The 17,217-nt window shown below is 44.7% G+C and overlaps 1 protein-coding gene across 1 annotated transcript in view; it reads left to right on the top strand.

The window, feature by feature from the left end:
- The window catches only part of LRIF1 (ligand dependent nuclear receptor interacting factor 1), a 29,523-nt gene extending 17,076 nt beyond the window's left edge, over positions 1-12,447 (top strand). The window contains exons 4-5 of the mRNA XM_073320420.2: positions 5,504-5,782; positions 11,491-12,447. Of these exons, the coding sequence (XP_073176521.1) occupies positions 5,504-5,782; positions 11,491-11,958 (747 nt within the window). The 3' untranslated portion in view covers positions 11,959-12,447. The remainder of the gene's footprint in view (positions 1-5,503; positions 5,783-11,490) is intronic.
- The last annotated feature ends 4,770 nt before the right edge of the window (positions 12,448-17,217 follow it).

Here is a 17,217-nt window from a genome sequence, read left to right as displayed (position 1 = left end):
AAATTCTGCAAATATTTTACCAATCTGTTCTAACAGCGCTAGTGGAAGCCAGACAATCACTCCCATTAAAGATAATGCTCTGGTGATGTACAATGGGAAAGTGTATTTACTGACTAAAAGAGGGTCTGATGTTCTGTCAGCCCAAATTGACCAACAAGCCTCTCCAGGTACTGATGCTTCTTTTAAAAAGGACACATCTCAGCTGATCACCAATAAGGTGGTAAATCTAGTGTTGTCAAAAAATAAAGGTATGACACTTACCAAAAAGGGTCCAAAGCCAAGTGTAAATACAAAGCTTGTTCCACAGCCTGATTTAAGAAAGAACTTAAAACCTGCACCCACTCTACTTGCAACACCAAGTGTGAATCAGCATATTATTACTACAAACCAGTGCAGGCCTTTGTCCTCAACAGGGGGGATTTCAAATGAAGTGAACCCAGTTAAAAAAATGGTGATGGATGAAAACATGCATTCTAACAGCAAAGAGAAGAGTCACTCTCCCAAAGCAGCAACTGCTGTTACACCTCAATCAAAACAACATTATGCTTTCAGTGAAGAAGCACAAAAGGTAACTGTCTACAGCAAAATGTGCCCACATTTATCTATACCAAATGACTTCTACATCCTGATTCTATGTGACTGAAGCCAGTGTCATTCAAATCACATTTTTTCTCTAAACAAGCATGCTGCCCCCCAAATGTTTCTTAATTTACCAAAAAGAAAAGTAATAAGGTTTTAATCAGTAAGAGTGCATTATGCAAATGAACAAACGTGAGAAAAGGAAAGAAAGGGAAGCTTACTTCTCTGTTAGCCAATGATTGCCATTTTTAATCTGGTACAAATTAACTAAAAACTCCTACTGAACCATACCCCTCATTCCAAGCTATGCTCCCTTTCAGGTGGAACCGAGGAGGAGCTCTCCTTCCGGAAGGAAGAGTGAGTCCGGTCCCATCAGTCTGTTTTCCTACCAGCCAAGTCCCAGCCTCTTCTGGGTATTTGGCAAAGAGGGGAATGCTTATTTGAAACTGCTTTGTGCTCACTTTGCAAGAGACAAAGACTGAACCAGCAGAGTCACTGCAGTGTGAGATAAAGGTATTTGTGCAAACCAACTGAAGCCTTGAAAGTCTTCTAAGGGGACTGGGCTAGCAGGTGCAAAAGTGGATGCCAGGCAACCATAGACTTATCTCTGATGATATCCAACTGGAGGGGAGGAAGACACAAGTAGAAAGGCCAGTGATTGACTTTCATAGTTTCTTTCCGTAAGAGCTTAGTAAAAAGTTAAGTTAAAAAGTCACAGTGCGTAAGTAGAAGTGAGGACTTTAATATAAAAAACATGCCCACAAAAAATAAAACCAAAAAATGGTCTGATATCCTTTTTCATAGGGTGTAGTTGGCTGCCCTCAGCCTGAGCTCTGCCGTAGTATCTTGCCCCTGGGTTCCCTACGGGAGTCCAACCCTCTGGGCAATCTCACCCCTTCTGCCAGGAGTTCAGTTCACTCCCAGGTTCTCTTTTGAGTCCAAATATCTCTAGTCCATGCTGGCTTTCCCCAGGTCTTGCCACCAGTTATTGGCTGGGAGCAGCCTTCAAGGGCCTCTTGTCCATATGAGGCTTGCAGGGTCAGTCTTCCCCCAAAGAAGAGGGTTGTGGGGTAAAGGAAAGGGTAGCCACTACCCAGGCCTGGGCTCCCCTTGCTACTGGAGCTCACTGCCAGTCCCCAGCAGCCTTTCTTCCAGGGCAAACTCCCTCCTCCCCTTCGCAGTAGTGAGCATCACTTTTTTAAGCTCCCCTTTTCCTGATGGAGCATGTTCTGTAAGTGCACCTTATTGGCACTGCCTGAGTGCAGGGATGCTCTGCCTTTCCATCAGTGGGATGGGGGCGTAACCCATCACATACCTCTGCTCTTCAAGTCCAGAAAAGTTTCTTGCTCAAGTGTTTCCACAGTCCCATCTCCCTGGGAGGGGTTGTGGGGGGGGTGGAAATAGCATTTGCATGCTCTTTCCTTGTTTGGTGCTGCACCCTGAAGCTATAGGGCTGGAGTGTCAGATACCAATGCATAATCTGGGAGGTTGAGTCCTTCATGGAGGGTAACCACTGCACGGGCACATGGTCTGTGATTAGAGAAAAGGGACTACCCAGCAGGTAATACCTGAGGAAGTACACAGCCCATTTGATAGCCACAGCTTCCTTCTCAATAATTCAGTCTCTCCCTGGGAAACAACTTCCTGCCTAAATATGAGATTGGGTATGCTTCTGGGAGAGTGCCATTCCCAGGCAAACATCGGAAGCATCTGTATAGAAAATGAACTCCCGGGTGAAGTGTGGGTTGGCAAGGACCAGCGCCTGGCTTGGTCACATCTTCAGCGTATTCAAGGTTTCATCACACCAATCAGTGTCTTTGCCTTTTAGCAGATCGGTCAGGGGAGCTGTGATTGATGCAGAGTTGAGGACGAACCAGTGATAGTATCCTGTCAGGCCCAGAAAGCGCCATATCTCTCTCCTTGTCTGGAGCGTGGGGCATGAGTTTATTCATGGACTTTGTCTAATAGAGGTTTCACAATGCCTCCTCTTATCTGATACCCTAAAGTAAGTTACTTCTGTCACAGCCAACTTACACTTAGATGGGTTAGCTGTGAGGTCGGCTTCCTGTAGGGACTGGCTGAACTTCTTTAAGTCAGGATCTCCCCTTCCCTTCTTCCCCCAATCCAGTGCTGCTTCCGTTGTTCTTCAGGGGTTGATGATGGCATGGGCAGCAAGCAAGGGAGAGAAAATTTGGGGCGCTGCCCTCTTGTAGCCCTTTCTCTTGTGCAAGAATCCTTTCCCACTGATGTTCAGGAGACAGAAAGTCTGTGTGGCCAGGAACTTGTTTGTGACTGCGCTCCAGAGCATGCTGGAACAAGGCCTGGGCAAAATCATATGGTGGAATCTTGTATCTTTACATACAGCATTGCCACACATAATTTACCAGGACAATAATGATCAGCAAATCATGAGCTTTCAAATGATACCTTACACAGTATGCTTTGTACAAAATTTCTCATAGTCTTGTAAAAGGGGTGAACCTGGGGGTACAGACTGTCACAACCGCCTTCCCTTGGACTGATCCTGCTACCATCAACTGGGGGGAATCCTCCTACAGGCCCCCTCTTCTGCTGCCCATCCCTCAATGAGTGTAGTCTCATTGCATCCAAGGGCGTTCTTTCTTCATATTCCCCTTTTGTCCCCGGGAGCAGCAGGTTATCGAGCTCTTCCCTGCGGTTCCTTCCTGGTGGGGAGTGGGTTTAAACTATGAGTGGGACCTGTGTCTGAGGTCAAGGGCTTCAGCTTAGTTTTTTGCCTCACCAGGTGGTTATTCAGTTGATACCTCATCTGAGCTTGGCCCCATGCCTTGCTGAGGTCAACCGTTCTCTATGTGGGTAGCTTGGGTTGCTGGGGTGAGGTTTGTACACGTTTTCATTGCACCAGGATGCAGCGTCTGCTCCTGGGCAAACCCCCCTGCCCCCCATGCCCCTGCGTGCAGTAGCAAACTTCACCTTTTTAAGCTTCTCCAGGAGGAGTATGTTCTGCAGATGCACATGGTGAGAGTTGGTAGTGTTTTTCCTGGAATCAATCCATGAGGGTAGAAAATGAAAATGTAGCGGACCCTTTGATTCTCTAGACCTGTGGTGAAATTATACTTATCTCTCTTTGCTCTGGTAGAGGAAATCAAAGTCTTCCTACATAGCAACAAGCTGTTGACAGGAGAATGTATCAGGTATGGGGAGCGAAGGAAAGGTTTTGAAGCAAGGACAGAAGAGAAGATAACAGGACGATGCAGAGTAGCAATTACCATGTCATCCTGGGACGTGCTACCATACTAAACTAAAGTCATATTTGCTGTATGATAATTGGCTAAGTTATTTATGTCATTACCATCCCACTAAGTGCCTCATTCAAAAGAATAGCAACAGAGGACGAGGAGAGAACAATGCAATATGACGCCAGTCATACCTGTTCCCTTTGGGACAGGCAAGTGGGTAGTACAGCCCTGTTTTTTGTTCTTAACTATTTATTGCAGGGTTTTCTAGCTTGTGGATTGTGACTCACAGGGAGTTTCAGGAGAAGCAAAGGAGGGAACATGAGGCTATTCCCAGGCCTGGGAGTGTTGCAGCCCTCAGCATTTTCCTCCCATGCAGGGCTCTTGACTAGCTGTTGAGTGGAGATAAGAGCTCTGCTTAGCAGCACGGAGCAGTTCCAGGCTCAGCTGGCAGGGAGAACTAGAGGCAAGAGTTGTTTCCTTCTTGCCAAATGCATTGTGGGGAAAGAGGAGGTGCTTGGTCCCCCACAGGCTATGCCAAGCTGGGGAGGGAGAGATGACACTCACCAGCCCCTTCCCAATCCAGGTATGTAAATGTAGTGCTCTGAGGGAGAGAGATCCACTCCCTTTAGGTTATGGGGTGGGGTGAGGCAGAGAGCAACTTTGAAGGAGACAGAGTAGCAATTTTACTGGCAACAATGCTTCCCAGCCTACACTAGATACTTTTTTATACCCCTAACCCACATAATAGCCAAAAAATAATACCATGACCCAAATCCCACAATCTTCTGTACCCACAAAGGATTGTAGGATACAGTGAGTGGCAAATCAGTTTATTTGGCCATTTTGTGGTTGCAGACTAAGAAAGGCTGAGAACCTCTGGATGAGAAATTTATTATTTTAAAATATTATTTCATTTCTTTGTCTCTAGTCCCATCTTGGCATGTGCCTCCCTTCTGCCAACCTAAAGATTCACATGAGCCGGGCACACTTATGGTCATTTTATATGTATTTTAAATCACTGCTACAAATTATGGGTCTGGTTTTGGGTTTTTTAGTTCATTATGTACCTCTGCACCCAAAATGGGACTGAATTTATTTCTGTCATCTGCTTTATGGTACCCTTATGTCAGACCTTTCTCAGTTCCTGAGGCCTTTGTGGAGACCAGATAGTTTCAGATGCGTTGCTTCTTCTCTTCTTCTCTCCTCCCACATGTGCATGCTCAAACAGGTGTTTGTTGTGTGACAGGGCCTGATGGTTAAGAGTGGCATCAGGTTACAACAAAATTATGTACAGAGAACTGTTAATACCAAACTTCTAGAATTATCAGTCATCTTTGAAATGTAGGCACCTGCAAACACACTGTGATCCAGGAGAGTGTCGTTGTGATGAATATTTCCTATTTAGTCATCTGTTTCTTGGTAATTCTGGGATCTTAGGATAAGTGGCTACCTTGCCTCTCATAGCACTTTGTTAGTATAGTAGCAGGATTTGATAACTTTAATTTATATGCTGGTTTAAAATAAATAAATAAATGAACATGGCAATGAAAAGACAAATGATCATATTATATTATAATTTCTCCAAGTAAGCCAATATCTAAAGTTTAATGAACACTTTTTTACCAGAATGTCAATGTTTTAATGATCCCAGGTGTGTTGATGAGTGGCTGTATCTCTGTTTATATACTGTATTCTTATTATTTCAGATTCGAAATGAGAAGGTGTGCTCATCAGAAAAGGCCACTGAAATCAAACACAAAAGAGAACCCCATGGGAAACAATACCATGAATTAAGAAAGAAATTCGGTCTTTTTAAAGAGGAGAGAGTATACCTTAATAGAATTCCCTGTGGAATTCCTCCTGCAGGATCAGAAGCAAGTGTGTGCTCCAGTAATAACATTAAAAAGAATAATGATTCTTGGAGTGCATCACCACAAGAAACGGTGATAACAACCAAGAAGCAGGACCATGGTGAAGAGGAAAAGGTATCTCAGTGTTTACGTATTTTGATGTGTATCCCTACAATAGCCTATGCTTACACTTTAAGAAGTAGAATTTCACTGCTAATTAAATTACAATTTAACACAAGTGAAATTAATGTGAGGGAAAGAGGAGACGAAATAGCATACTTAGCGGTTCAGCACTGGTTCCAGACTGTAGCTGTCATAAGTACAGGCAGTGTTGGTTGCCACTCATCTGGCACGCAGATGGCACTCAGGTTGCTAAAAACACTTCTTTTCTCCCAGATTCCTTCAAACCACCTCTCACAGCCTCCATCAGTGGTTCCTGCAGATCCTCTTTTGCTACTAACATTGTCAGAGAAGCAGCAAGAACTTCAGGCAGAGCTGTTATCTTGACAAGTTTTACGGTGTTTTTTAACTTAGTCTATGAAAATCTGGAGGTGGGAGGAAATTATTTGCTTGTAAAACTCTCCCTCAAATAGCCACCATCATAGCATCCACTTGAGTGCTTACTGAGGTCTGTGTCTCCTATGATCCAGAGCAGCCATTCAGTACCTAACAGAAGTCTTAAATCAGACAAGACATTTGCTTGTCTCCTCAAGTTGGTCCACCTAAGTTTTTGTCCTAGCAATCAGCAGTTAGTGACATGGGACAGGATGACCTTCAACAGTGGCCTACAGCAGGCCGTGCCAAACAGCTGTCAGATTGTGTAATCCCTCTGAGGAAGAGTCTTCTCTTCAAGACTGAGTATCCTGGCCCTGACCTTCAAAGAACCTAGTGTTATATTTTTAAGTTCTTTGACCTCATGGACTTGACCCTGAATTAGGTCTTCGAGAAGAAATCATTCTTTCAGATTCTTGACATATGCATTCATTATCCTTGTTTTTAAAGAATAGAACAACATGTTTACATCCAGAGGTCTCGCATTAAGTACAGTAAACCCAGATACCAGCATATTGTGTCTTGCAGACCAGTAGTGAAGTCTACTTCTTTCAGAGATAGGGAATATCCAGCTGGAATCAAGAGTCTTCTCTCGTTAGGAGGTAGGGTGTCAGTGGTGTTGGGCAAAGTGAGAGAATTGTCCCTCTCCTTGAGGGTTAGCCCATAATCCTGTTAGACAAGTGTTTCTTGTGTTGTGGAGACGGAAATATCCCAGAATTCCAGCCCTCCTCCTTCCGACCCTTTTTACTCTGACAACTGTTTTCTCACATTCATGATCCCTCATCAAAGAAATCATATCATCAACAGATTGCATCATCTAATCAGTGTTGGAGCCTTTTTTCTGTTCCCATCAGGCCAGTTGCTATAAAGAGTCAACTCAGTTTAAATTATGGTCTCCCTTCCTCCCCAAAATCCAGAGCAGTCAGATCCTTCTTGGATACATTTTGTGAAAATTCAGCCACTTCCAGAAGTTCAAGATGGAGTATCTCTCTCCACTCTATTCTGGCAGCTAGGGACTAAGAAGATTTCTTTGCCTTAGCTGATCTCAGGGTTGCCCAATGTGTCCATTGCCCACATGCATCAGGAGTTTGTTCCCAGGAAAGCTCACTTCACTCCAGTCCAAATCCTTGCCTTTTGGTCTGACATCCAAATACATGTGCCTTTACCAGAATGATTGTTGTTTATTGCCAAAGCTATAAGAAAAGCAGGCCTGTGTTGTTGGCTCATTCAAACAAAAACCATGTCTGAAGCCACGTGAGTGGTATTACAGATCTGAAACAAAGGAGCATAAAGAGCCACAGACTCTTGAGAGGCTCTACCACTGGGCAGAGTAGAACTGAGTTAGTCAAGACGTCACGTGTCCTCTGACAACTCAGCCAATAAGCTGACAAGGCTTAATTTTGATAGGAGTCAGACACCTAACCATAGACTCTTTTACAAATCCCATTAGACACCTTCTGTATCTCTAGGCGCTTCATTTCCTTTGTACATCTGGCTCTTTAGGAGCCTAAGTTTCACTTGAAATAAACAGGATTTAGGCTTCTAAGTCTCGTAGGCGCTTTTGACTATTTTATCTCTGGTCTTGATGTAAACATTTCAAGTGATGGAGAATTTCCCATATTCCTTGGTAACCTGTTCAATGTTCAGTTACTCACTGTTCAAAATTTGCATCTTGTTTCCAGTCTGAACTTCGTTGACTTCAACGTCCATCAACTGGATCATTTTAAGCCTTTACTAGATTAAAGAGCCCTCTGACATCAAATATTTTCTCCCTGTGTGGGTAACTATAGAGCATGATCAAGTTGCTTCTTAACCTTTCCATCAATAAGAAAAATAGTTGAGTTTATTTTAGTCTCATTGTAAGGCTTATTTTCCACATCTCCCATTATTCTGCTGCTCTTCTGTAAATCCTCTCCAGTTTTCAACTTCTTTTTTTTTAAAGTGTGAGTCCCTGAACTAGACACACTATTCCAGTAGTTGCCTTACCAATGCCATATACATCTCCCTCCTCCTTCTTGATGTTCCTCTGTCTGTACCCCAATTAAAATGTTAGCCCTTTTTGCTAAAGCATCACACAATCTGCAGATTAGGGAAGATCAAGCTGTGTTCCTCAAGTGCAGGACAATATCTTCACAACCACAAGAGCTAGAAACTTAATTTTAAATGAAAGCTTCTAAATTCTTCAGAAACTGTTTGACTGAAATCCAGATGTGATGTATCTACTTTGTCCCTTCATTCACTTATTTCGTACATCTAGTTAAAAAACAAGAACAAAAAGCAATGAAGTTTGTCTGGAAAGATCTGTTCTTTATAAACCCATTCTGCTTGTTGCTCTTGCTTCTGTCATCTTTCATTAATACCACCCTCCCCTTCAGTATTTGTTCCATTATTTTATTAAGGATAGGAATTAGATCTAAGGAGTAGTAGTTGCTACTACTTTGCCTTTTGAAGACTAGTGCTTTGTTGGCTTTTCCCTGTTGTTCTGGCACTCTTATTTCTTCTGAGAAATAATTGCAGTGGTACAGTAACTTTTATTGTATTGTAGAATTATCATTAAGATGCATAGAAGTAAGAGTCCTTTTATGCATCTAAGAAGGCAGTATCCAACTCCATATTGTTCAAAGGCTGACACCAAATATTTCCACACTACCCAATCAAAAGCTTTCTCATGATATAATAATAATATCAGACGCCAGCTCTCCCTGATTTTCAGTAATTATCTGGATTTTTAATGCAATTATTAAATTACTAATTCAGGCTTCAATCTACTGATTTTGCAAGCCTGCACATTTTACATATATAAAGTGTGTGTGTGTGTGTGTGAAAGAGAGAGAGAGAGACTCACTCACCACCACTCAGGTTTGAACACAGCAATTAGTGCTGCAGCCACAGGGGGCATTCTTCTCCATTGCCCAGGGAGGTCTAGGCCCAGGACTGGCCAAGATAATTAAGGACCCTAGGCAGGATAGGAGGGCAGCTTTCCTAGGGTCGGTCCTCCCCTTCTTTTTGTTTGGGATAGGGGAACACAAGAGTGCATTGGTTGAGCCTCCTCAGTGGCCAGAGAGGAGAGGAGGGGAGGGGGAAGAGAGAGGTCCAAGCAACCTCCCCAATTTTTTTTCATAAACATCTTTAAAAGTCTTAGAGCAAGGCTGGCAACTCTGTGATAGCCAAGAATTCTCCTTTGATTAGGCAAAGTGGGTAGCTCCCAGCACACATCCAACGTTGTTAGATGTCCTGTCTTGGAGGAAGCCTGTCGTGTGTGTGTGTGTGTGTAATATCATGTTATAGTTGCTGAAACCTTGGTCGGTATGTTTACATCATGGTTGAACAGGGAAGTAGGTCAACAGGATGATCCAAAAATATATTCTCCCTGGATTTGGGAGAACTACTCTGGTTGCCTCTTTCATTGATACTGAAAGCTTTATCCCAAATGTTAAAATGTCCATAAGTGGGCCTATTCACACTCATTTGATGAAGCTCCATTGATAACTTAAGATGTGGAAAGCGTCCCGTGGAGGGCAACAAAAATGATTAGGGGACTGGAACACATGACTTATGAGGAGAGGCTGAGGGAAATGGGATTGTTTAGTCTGTGGGAAGAGAAGAATGAGGGGGGATTTGATAGCTGCTTTCAACTACCTGAAAGGGGGTTCCAAAGAGGATGGATCTAGACTGTTCTCAGTGGTAGCAGATGACAGAACGAGGAGTGATGGTCTCAAGTTGCAGTGGGGGAGGTTTAGGTTGGATATTAGGAAAAACTTTTTCACTAGGAGGGTGGTGAAACGCTGGAATGCATTACCTAGGGAGGTGGTGGAATCTCCTTCCTTAGAAATTTTTAAGGTCAGGCTTGACAAAGCCCTGGCTGGGATGATTTAGTTGGGGATAGGTCCTGCTTTGAGCAGGGGGTTGCACTAGATGACCTCCTGAGGTCCCTTCCAACCCTGATTTTCTGTGTGCATTGAGGTCCTTAATTGTGGACCATGGAAGTTTTGCCATTGGCTCCAGTGGAAGTAGAAACTTGGGGAGGGTTTTCTTTCTTCAAAAAATATAGGAAATTCCATTAAAAATGTGTTAAGGTATCACAGTAAAGCACTTGAAATCCAGGAAACACCAAAGCTGAGTTTACCCATGAAACCTGAACTCTGTCCCCTTGTGGGTCTTCCTTATAATACAGTCTTCAATGACGTGATTACAAACCAGTAATTTGACAGGACCCCTGCCCCATTCAGGTATGAATACTGGATGATGAGCAGTGAATTACACACAGTGGTAACATTTAATTAATTGCAGTGTGACAAAGTTCTTCCTCTGCTTTGGTGGGTCCTGCGCTTATTGGCAGATTTGCTTGCCTCAGAGATTCACGGCAGCCCTCAGTTTGGTCACTTTTGCTTGTGGCTCAAAGCCGCTGTTCACTCAGCTAACCTCATCACTGACCAGCATGGGGGAAAAGGAGGAGAACAATCCCCGCAGTCTCTGCTGATCCACCTAGTGGGTCAGGGGGACAGGCCAGAGACTTTCCCCTCAGATGGGACCCACAGTCCAGGTCAACTCCTCTTGTATCCAGTGGGTAGTGGGGGTTATGAGAGGAACCCAGGCCCGCCCTCTACTCCGGGTCCCAGCCCAGGGCCCTCTGGATCACAGCTGTCTACAGTGTTTCGTGTAAAACCTGTGTGACAGCTACAACTCCCTGGGCTACTTCCCCAATGGACTCCTCCAACACCTTCTTTATCCTCACCACAGGACCTTCCTCCTGATGCCAGATAACATTTGTACCCCTCAGTCCTCTAGCAGCACGCCCTCTCACTCTCAGCTCCTTGTGCACCCCTCCCTGACTGAAGTGAGGTCCTTTTTAAACTAGGTGCCCTGATTAGCCTGCCTGTCTTAATTGATTCTAGCAGCTTCTTAATTGGCTCTAGGTGTCCTAATTAGCATGCTTGCCTTAATTGGTTCCAGCAAGTTCCTGATTGTTCTGGAACTGCCCCTGTTACCTTACCCAGGGGAAAGGGAACTGCTTAATCTGGGGCTAATGTAGCTGCCTTCTATCACTCTCCTGTAGCCATCTGCTCCGACCTTGTCACTGCCGGTTTACATACTTTTTAATATTTATTTGCTAAAGGGTAACCTTAACTTTGGAGCATATTGCATCAAACAGTTTTTAAAATTATTTCAGCACAGTAACCTTAGATAACTACAACAAACAGTTGTTAGTATGTGCTTAATTTACCTTGATGATAAAACCATTGAAATGATATACAATTTAATGTAAACACTTTTTTTTTCTTGATATACAGATAATTTTGGACCTGGAACAGGATTTGACTAAAAAAAGAAAAGCAAAACTCTCACCAGTGCCAGAAAATGGAAAGAGAAGGAAAATGACGGTCAAATCAGCCATAAATCCAAGCGTGGAAAACAACAGCACCGGTTCTGTAATACTTAACAAGCGTATTTCATCCACACCAGTCTTATCACAGCAGAAAAATTCCACAGGCTCTATCGGATCTTCTCTAGGGAGGAACTCTGAGCAAGACCCATGTGTTCAAGATAACCAAGTTCAAGACACCTGCTGTTCAGCTTTAGTTTTTTCTGAAGATGATGTTTCGACTAGTGAAAGTTCCTTTCGAGAAGATGCTTTCCCTTTGACTCCACCAGACTTGGATGAAACAATCAGGGATGAAAAAATAAAACGACTGAAACGGCTATTAAGAGAACGAGAGGCAGCACTGGAAGAAATTCGTAAAAAGATGCAGCAGACCTGAAAAATCTAACTAGTAATCTGGACCGTATTCATTCTGACTCCCTTGACATTGGTGATTCAAACGAGATTAATTTGGTTCAGTGCCGCTGAACGTTTAAAATGAACATATAATCTAATTTTCTGGTATTCACAGGACATTAATGGGAGCTAAAATGCATGTATATAGAGGAGAGTAGATTCCAGGAATAAGGAACGTAAGAACTGGGTTGTCCAGAATTCTACTTTTGGGGAGCCCATGTGTGTCAAAGAATTTAGTGTGCAGAAGATATGCTACTTTAATTTTCAGTGCGGTGTATTCTCTAGCCTTTAGAGTGAGAGCTTTCTGTACTAGTGCTAGAAAATTCTCGTGCTTTGGAATTTCAAGACCTGTTTTTTGGAAATGAAATGTGAATTGCAAACCTCAACTGTAGATTTTTTTTTATTATTATTTTTAGTGCATGCTGACTTGTGAATTACAGGAAATAAACTATAACATTACATTGTTTCAAAACTTTAGTGGTTAGTGTTTAAATAAAGATGATTTGATCTGGGCATTAGATTTTATACAATAAAAATTGTACAACAAAAAAGGGGGTGATTTTATTTATGGAGACCATTGTACATGTCTGAAGAAAGAGCAAGATATAGATGGCATAGCAAACTATACTATTGGCTACTGTTGGGATTAATGCATATGCAGATCTTTTAGTGTTATTGTTATAAGAAATATAGGGCATTTGTCAGCTTGGTATCGGAGTGTCTTTTACAAGATTACATTGAGAGAGCATACACTTTGCTTTCTTACTGCCTGCAGTTTTCAATCTGGCCCATTATTCAGGAAATCATTTAGCACAAGGACTGTTGTAATTTCCTGCTGCCGTCCAATCCCATCCCCATTGGGGCATGTGGAAGGAGGGGAGAAAATGTGACTCAGGTTAACCTCAGTCACAGCCCTGGGCTACACTAGGAGTTGAGGTCAAATTTAGCAGTGTTAAATGGATTTAACCCTGCAGCCGTCCACATGATGAAGCCCTTTTTTTTTTATGTAAAGGGCTCTTAAAATCGCTGTCCTTACTCCACCCCCGACAAGGGGATTAGCGCTGAAATCGGCCTTGCCCGGTTGAATTTGAGGTACTGTGGATGCAGTTAGACGGTATTGGCCCCCAGGAGCTATCCCAGAGTGCTCTATTGTGACTGCTCTGGACAGCACTCTCAACTCAGATGCACTGGCCAGGTAGACAGGAAAAGGCCCGCAAACTTTTGAATTTCAATTTCCTGTTTGGCCAGCACGGCAAGCTGCAGGTGAGTGCAGAGCTCATCAGCAGAGATGACCATGATGGAGTCCCAGAATTGCAAAAGAGCTCCAGCATGGACTGAACGGGAGGTACGGGATCGGATCACTGTATGGGGAGAGGAATCCATGGTATCAGAACTCCGTTCCAGTTTTCGAAATGTCAAAAGATTTGTCAAAATCTCCCAGGTCATGAAGGACAGAGGCCATAACAGGGACCTGAAGCAGTGCCGCATGAATCTTAAGGAGCTGAGGCAAGCCTACCAGAAAACCAGAGAGGCAAACGGCCGCTCCGGGCCAGAGCCCCAAACATGCCGCTTCTGTGATGAGCTGCATGCCATTTTAGGGGGTTCAGCCACCACTACCCCAGCCGTGTTGTTTGAGTCCTTCAATGGAGATGGAGGCAACACGGAAGCAGGTTTTGGGGATGAAGAAGATGATGAGGTTGTAGATAGCTCACAGCAAGCAAGCAGAGAAACTGGTTTTCCCGACAGCCAGGAACTGTTTCTCACCCTGGACCTGGAGCCAATACCCCCCGAACCCACCCAAGGCTGCCTCCTGGACCCGCCAGGCGGAGAAGGAACCTCTGGTGAGTGTACCTTTTAAAATACTGTACATGGTTTAAAAGCAAGTATGTTTAATGATTAATTTGCCCTGGCATTTGCGGCTCTCCTGGATGTACTCCCAAAGCCTTTGCAAAAGGTTTCTGGGGAGGGCAGCCTTATTCCGTCCACCATGGTAGGACACTTTACCACTCCAGGCCAGTAGCATGTACTTGGGAATCATTGTAGAACAAAGCATTGCAGTGAATGTTTGCTGGCATTCAAACATCCGTTCTTTATCTCACTGTGTTATCCTCAGGAGAGTGATATCATTCATGGTCTCCTGGTTGAAATAGGGTGCTTTTCTTAAGTGGACATTCAGAGGTGCCCGTTCCTGCTGGGCTGTTTGCCTGTGGCTGAACAGAAATGTTCCCCGCTGTTAGCCACATGAAGCGGGGAGGGGCTAGCCATGTGGTGGGGGGAGGCAAAATGCGACCTTGGAACGAAAGCACATGTGATATGTATGTAATGTTAACAGCAAGGTTTACCATGAAAGAGTGTACCCATTGTTCTATAAAATGTGTCCGTTTAAATACCACTGTCCCTTTTTTTCTCCTCCACCACCTGCATGTGTATTAAGGATCACAGGATCTTCTCCTTCCCAGAGGCTAGTGAAGATTAGAAGGTGAAAAAAACGCACTCGTGATGAAATGTTCTCTGAGCTCATGCTGTCCTCCCACGCTGACAGAGCACAGACAAATGCATGGAGGCAGACAATGTCAGAGTGCAGGAAAGCACAAAATGACCGGGAGGAGAGGTGGCAGGCTGAAGAGAGGGCTGAAGCTGAAAGGTGGCAGTAGCGTGATGAGAGGAGGCAGGATTCAATGCTGAGGCTGCTGGAGGATCAAACTAATATGCTCCAGCATATGGTTGAGCTGCAGGAAAGGCAGCTGGAGCACAGACTGCTGCTACAGCCCCTGTGTAACCACTGCCCTCCTCCCCAAGTTCCTTAGCCTCCTCACCTAGACACCCAAGAACGCAGTGGGGGGGGGCCTCCGGCCACCCAGCCACTCCACCCCAGAGGATTGCCCAAGCAACAGAAGGCTGGCATTCAATAAGTTTTAAAGTTTAAAACTTCTAAAGTGCTGTGTGGCCTTGTCCTTCCCTCCTCCACCACCCCTCCCGGGCTATCTTGGAAGTTATCCTCCTATTTGTGTGATGAATTAATAAAGAATGCATGAATTTGAAGCAACAAGGGAAGGTCATGCCTGACTAATCTAATCGCCTTCTATGATGAGATTACTGGTTCTGCGGATGAAGGGAAAGCAGTGGATGTATTGTATCTTGACTTTAGCAAAGCTTTTGACACGGTCTCCCACAGTATTCTTGTCAGCAAGTTAAGGAAGTATGGGCTGGATGAATGCACTATAAGGTGGGTAGAAAGTTGGCTAGATTGTCGGGCTCAACGGGTAGTCATCAATGGCTCCATGTCTAGTTGGCAGCCGGTGTCAAGTGGAGTGCCCCAGGGGTCGGTCCTGGGGCCGGTTTTGTTCAATATCTTCATTAATGATCTGGAGGATGGTGTGGATTGCACCCTCAGCAAGTTTGCGGATGACACTAAACTGGGAGGAGTGGTAGATAGGCTGGAGGGCAGGGATAGGATTCAGAGGGACCTAGACAAATTGGAGGATTGGGCCAAAAGAAATCTGATGAGGTTCAATAAGGATAAGTGCAGGGTCCTGCACTTAGGACGTAAGAACCCAATGCACAGCTACAGACAAGGGACCAAATGGCTAGGCAACAGTTCTGCGGAAAAGGACCTAGGGGTGACAGTGGACGAGAAGCTGGATATGAGCCAGTAGTGTGCCCTTGTTGCCAAGAAGGCCAATGGCATTTTGGGATGTATAAGTAGGGGCATAGCGAGCAGATCGAGGGACGTGATCGTCCCCCTCTATTCGACATTGGTGAGGCCTCATCTGGAGTACTGTGTCCAGTTTTGGGCCCCACACTACAAGAAGGATGTGGATAAATTGGAGAGAGTCCAGCGAAGGGCAACAAAAATGATTAGGGGTCTGGAACACATGAGTTATGAGGAGAGGCTGAGGGAACTGGGATTGTTTAGTCTGCAGAAGAGAAGAATGAGGGGGGATTTGATAGCTGCTTTCAACTACCTGAGAGGTAGTTCCAGAGAGGATGGTTCTAGACTATTCTCAGTGGTGGAAGAGGACAGGACAAGGAGTAATGGTCTCAAGTTGCAGTGGGGGAGGTTTAGGTTGGATATTAGGAAAAACTTTTTCACTAGGAGGGTGGTGAAACACTGGAATGCGTTGCCTAGGGAGGTGGTGGAATCTCCTTCCTTAGAAGTTTTTAAGGTCAGGCTTGACAAAGCCCTGGCTGGGATGATTTAATTGGGGATGGGTCCTGCTTTTGAGCAGGGGGTTGGACTAGATGACCTCCTGACGTCCCTTCCAACCCTGATATTCTGTGATTCTATGATTCTATTGCCTCTGCAAGCGGTGATTGAAGGGAGGCGGGGAGGGTGGTTAGCTTACAGGGAAGTAGAGTGAACCAAGGGGCGGGGGTTTTCATCAAGGAGAAACAAACAGAACTTTCACACTTTAGCCTGGCCAGTCATGAAACTGGTTTTCAAAGCTTCTCTGATGCGCACCGCGCCCTCCTGTGCTCTTATAACCGCCGTGGTGTCTGGCTGTGCGTAATCAGCGGCCAGGCGATTTACCTCAACCTCCCACCCCGCCATAAATGTCTTCCCCCTTACTCTCACAGATATTGTGGAGCACACAACAAGCAGTAATAACAGTGGAAATATTGGTTTCGCTGAGGTCTAACCAAGTCAGTAAACTGCGCCAGCGCGCTTTTAAACGTCCAAATGCACATTCTACCACCATTCTGCACTTGCTTAGCCTGTAGTTGAACAGCTCTTGAGTACTGTCCAGGGTGCCTGTGTACGGCTTCATGAGCCATGGCATGAAGGGGTAGGCTGGGTCCCCACAGATAACTATAGGCATTTCAACATCCCCAACGGTTATTTTCTGGTCTGGGAATAAAGTCCCTTCCTGCAGCTTTTGAAACAGACCAGAGTTCCTGAAGATGCGAGCGTCATGCACCTTTCCCGGCCATCCCACATTGATGTTGGTGAAACGTCCCTTGTGATCCACCAGTGCTTGCAGCACTATCGAAAAGTAACCCTTGCGGTTTATGTACTCGCTGGCTTGGTGCTCCAGTGCCAAGATAGGGATATGGGTTCTGTCTATGGCCCCACCACAGTTAGGCAATCTCATTGCAGCAAAGCCATCCACTATGACCTGCACATTTCCCAGGGTCACTATCCTTGATATCAGCAGATGTTTGATTGCGTGGGCTACTTGCATCACAGCAGCCCCCACAGTAGATTTGCCCACTCCAAATTGATTCCCGACTGACCGGTAGC

Source organism: Lepidochelys kempii, chromosome 21, assembly GCF_965140285.1.
Source record: "Lepidochelys kempii isolate rLepKem1 chromosome 21, rLepKem1.hap1, whole genome shotgun sequence".
NCBI classification, from domain to species: domain Eukaryota; kingdom Metazoa; phylum Chordata; order Testudines; family Cheloniidae; genus Lepidochelys; species Lepidochelys kempii.
Note: the sequence above shows the minus strand (reverse complement) of the source record. Positions and strands in the feature narration are given on the sequence as shown.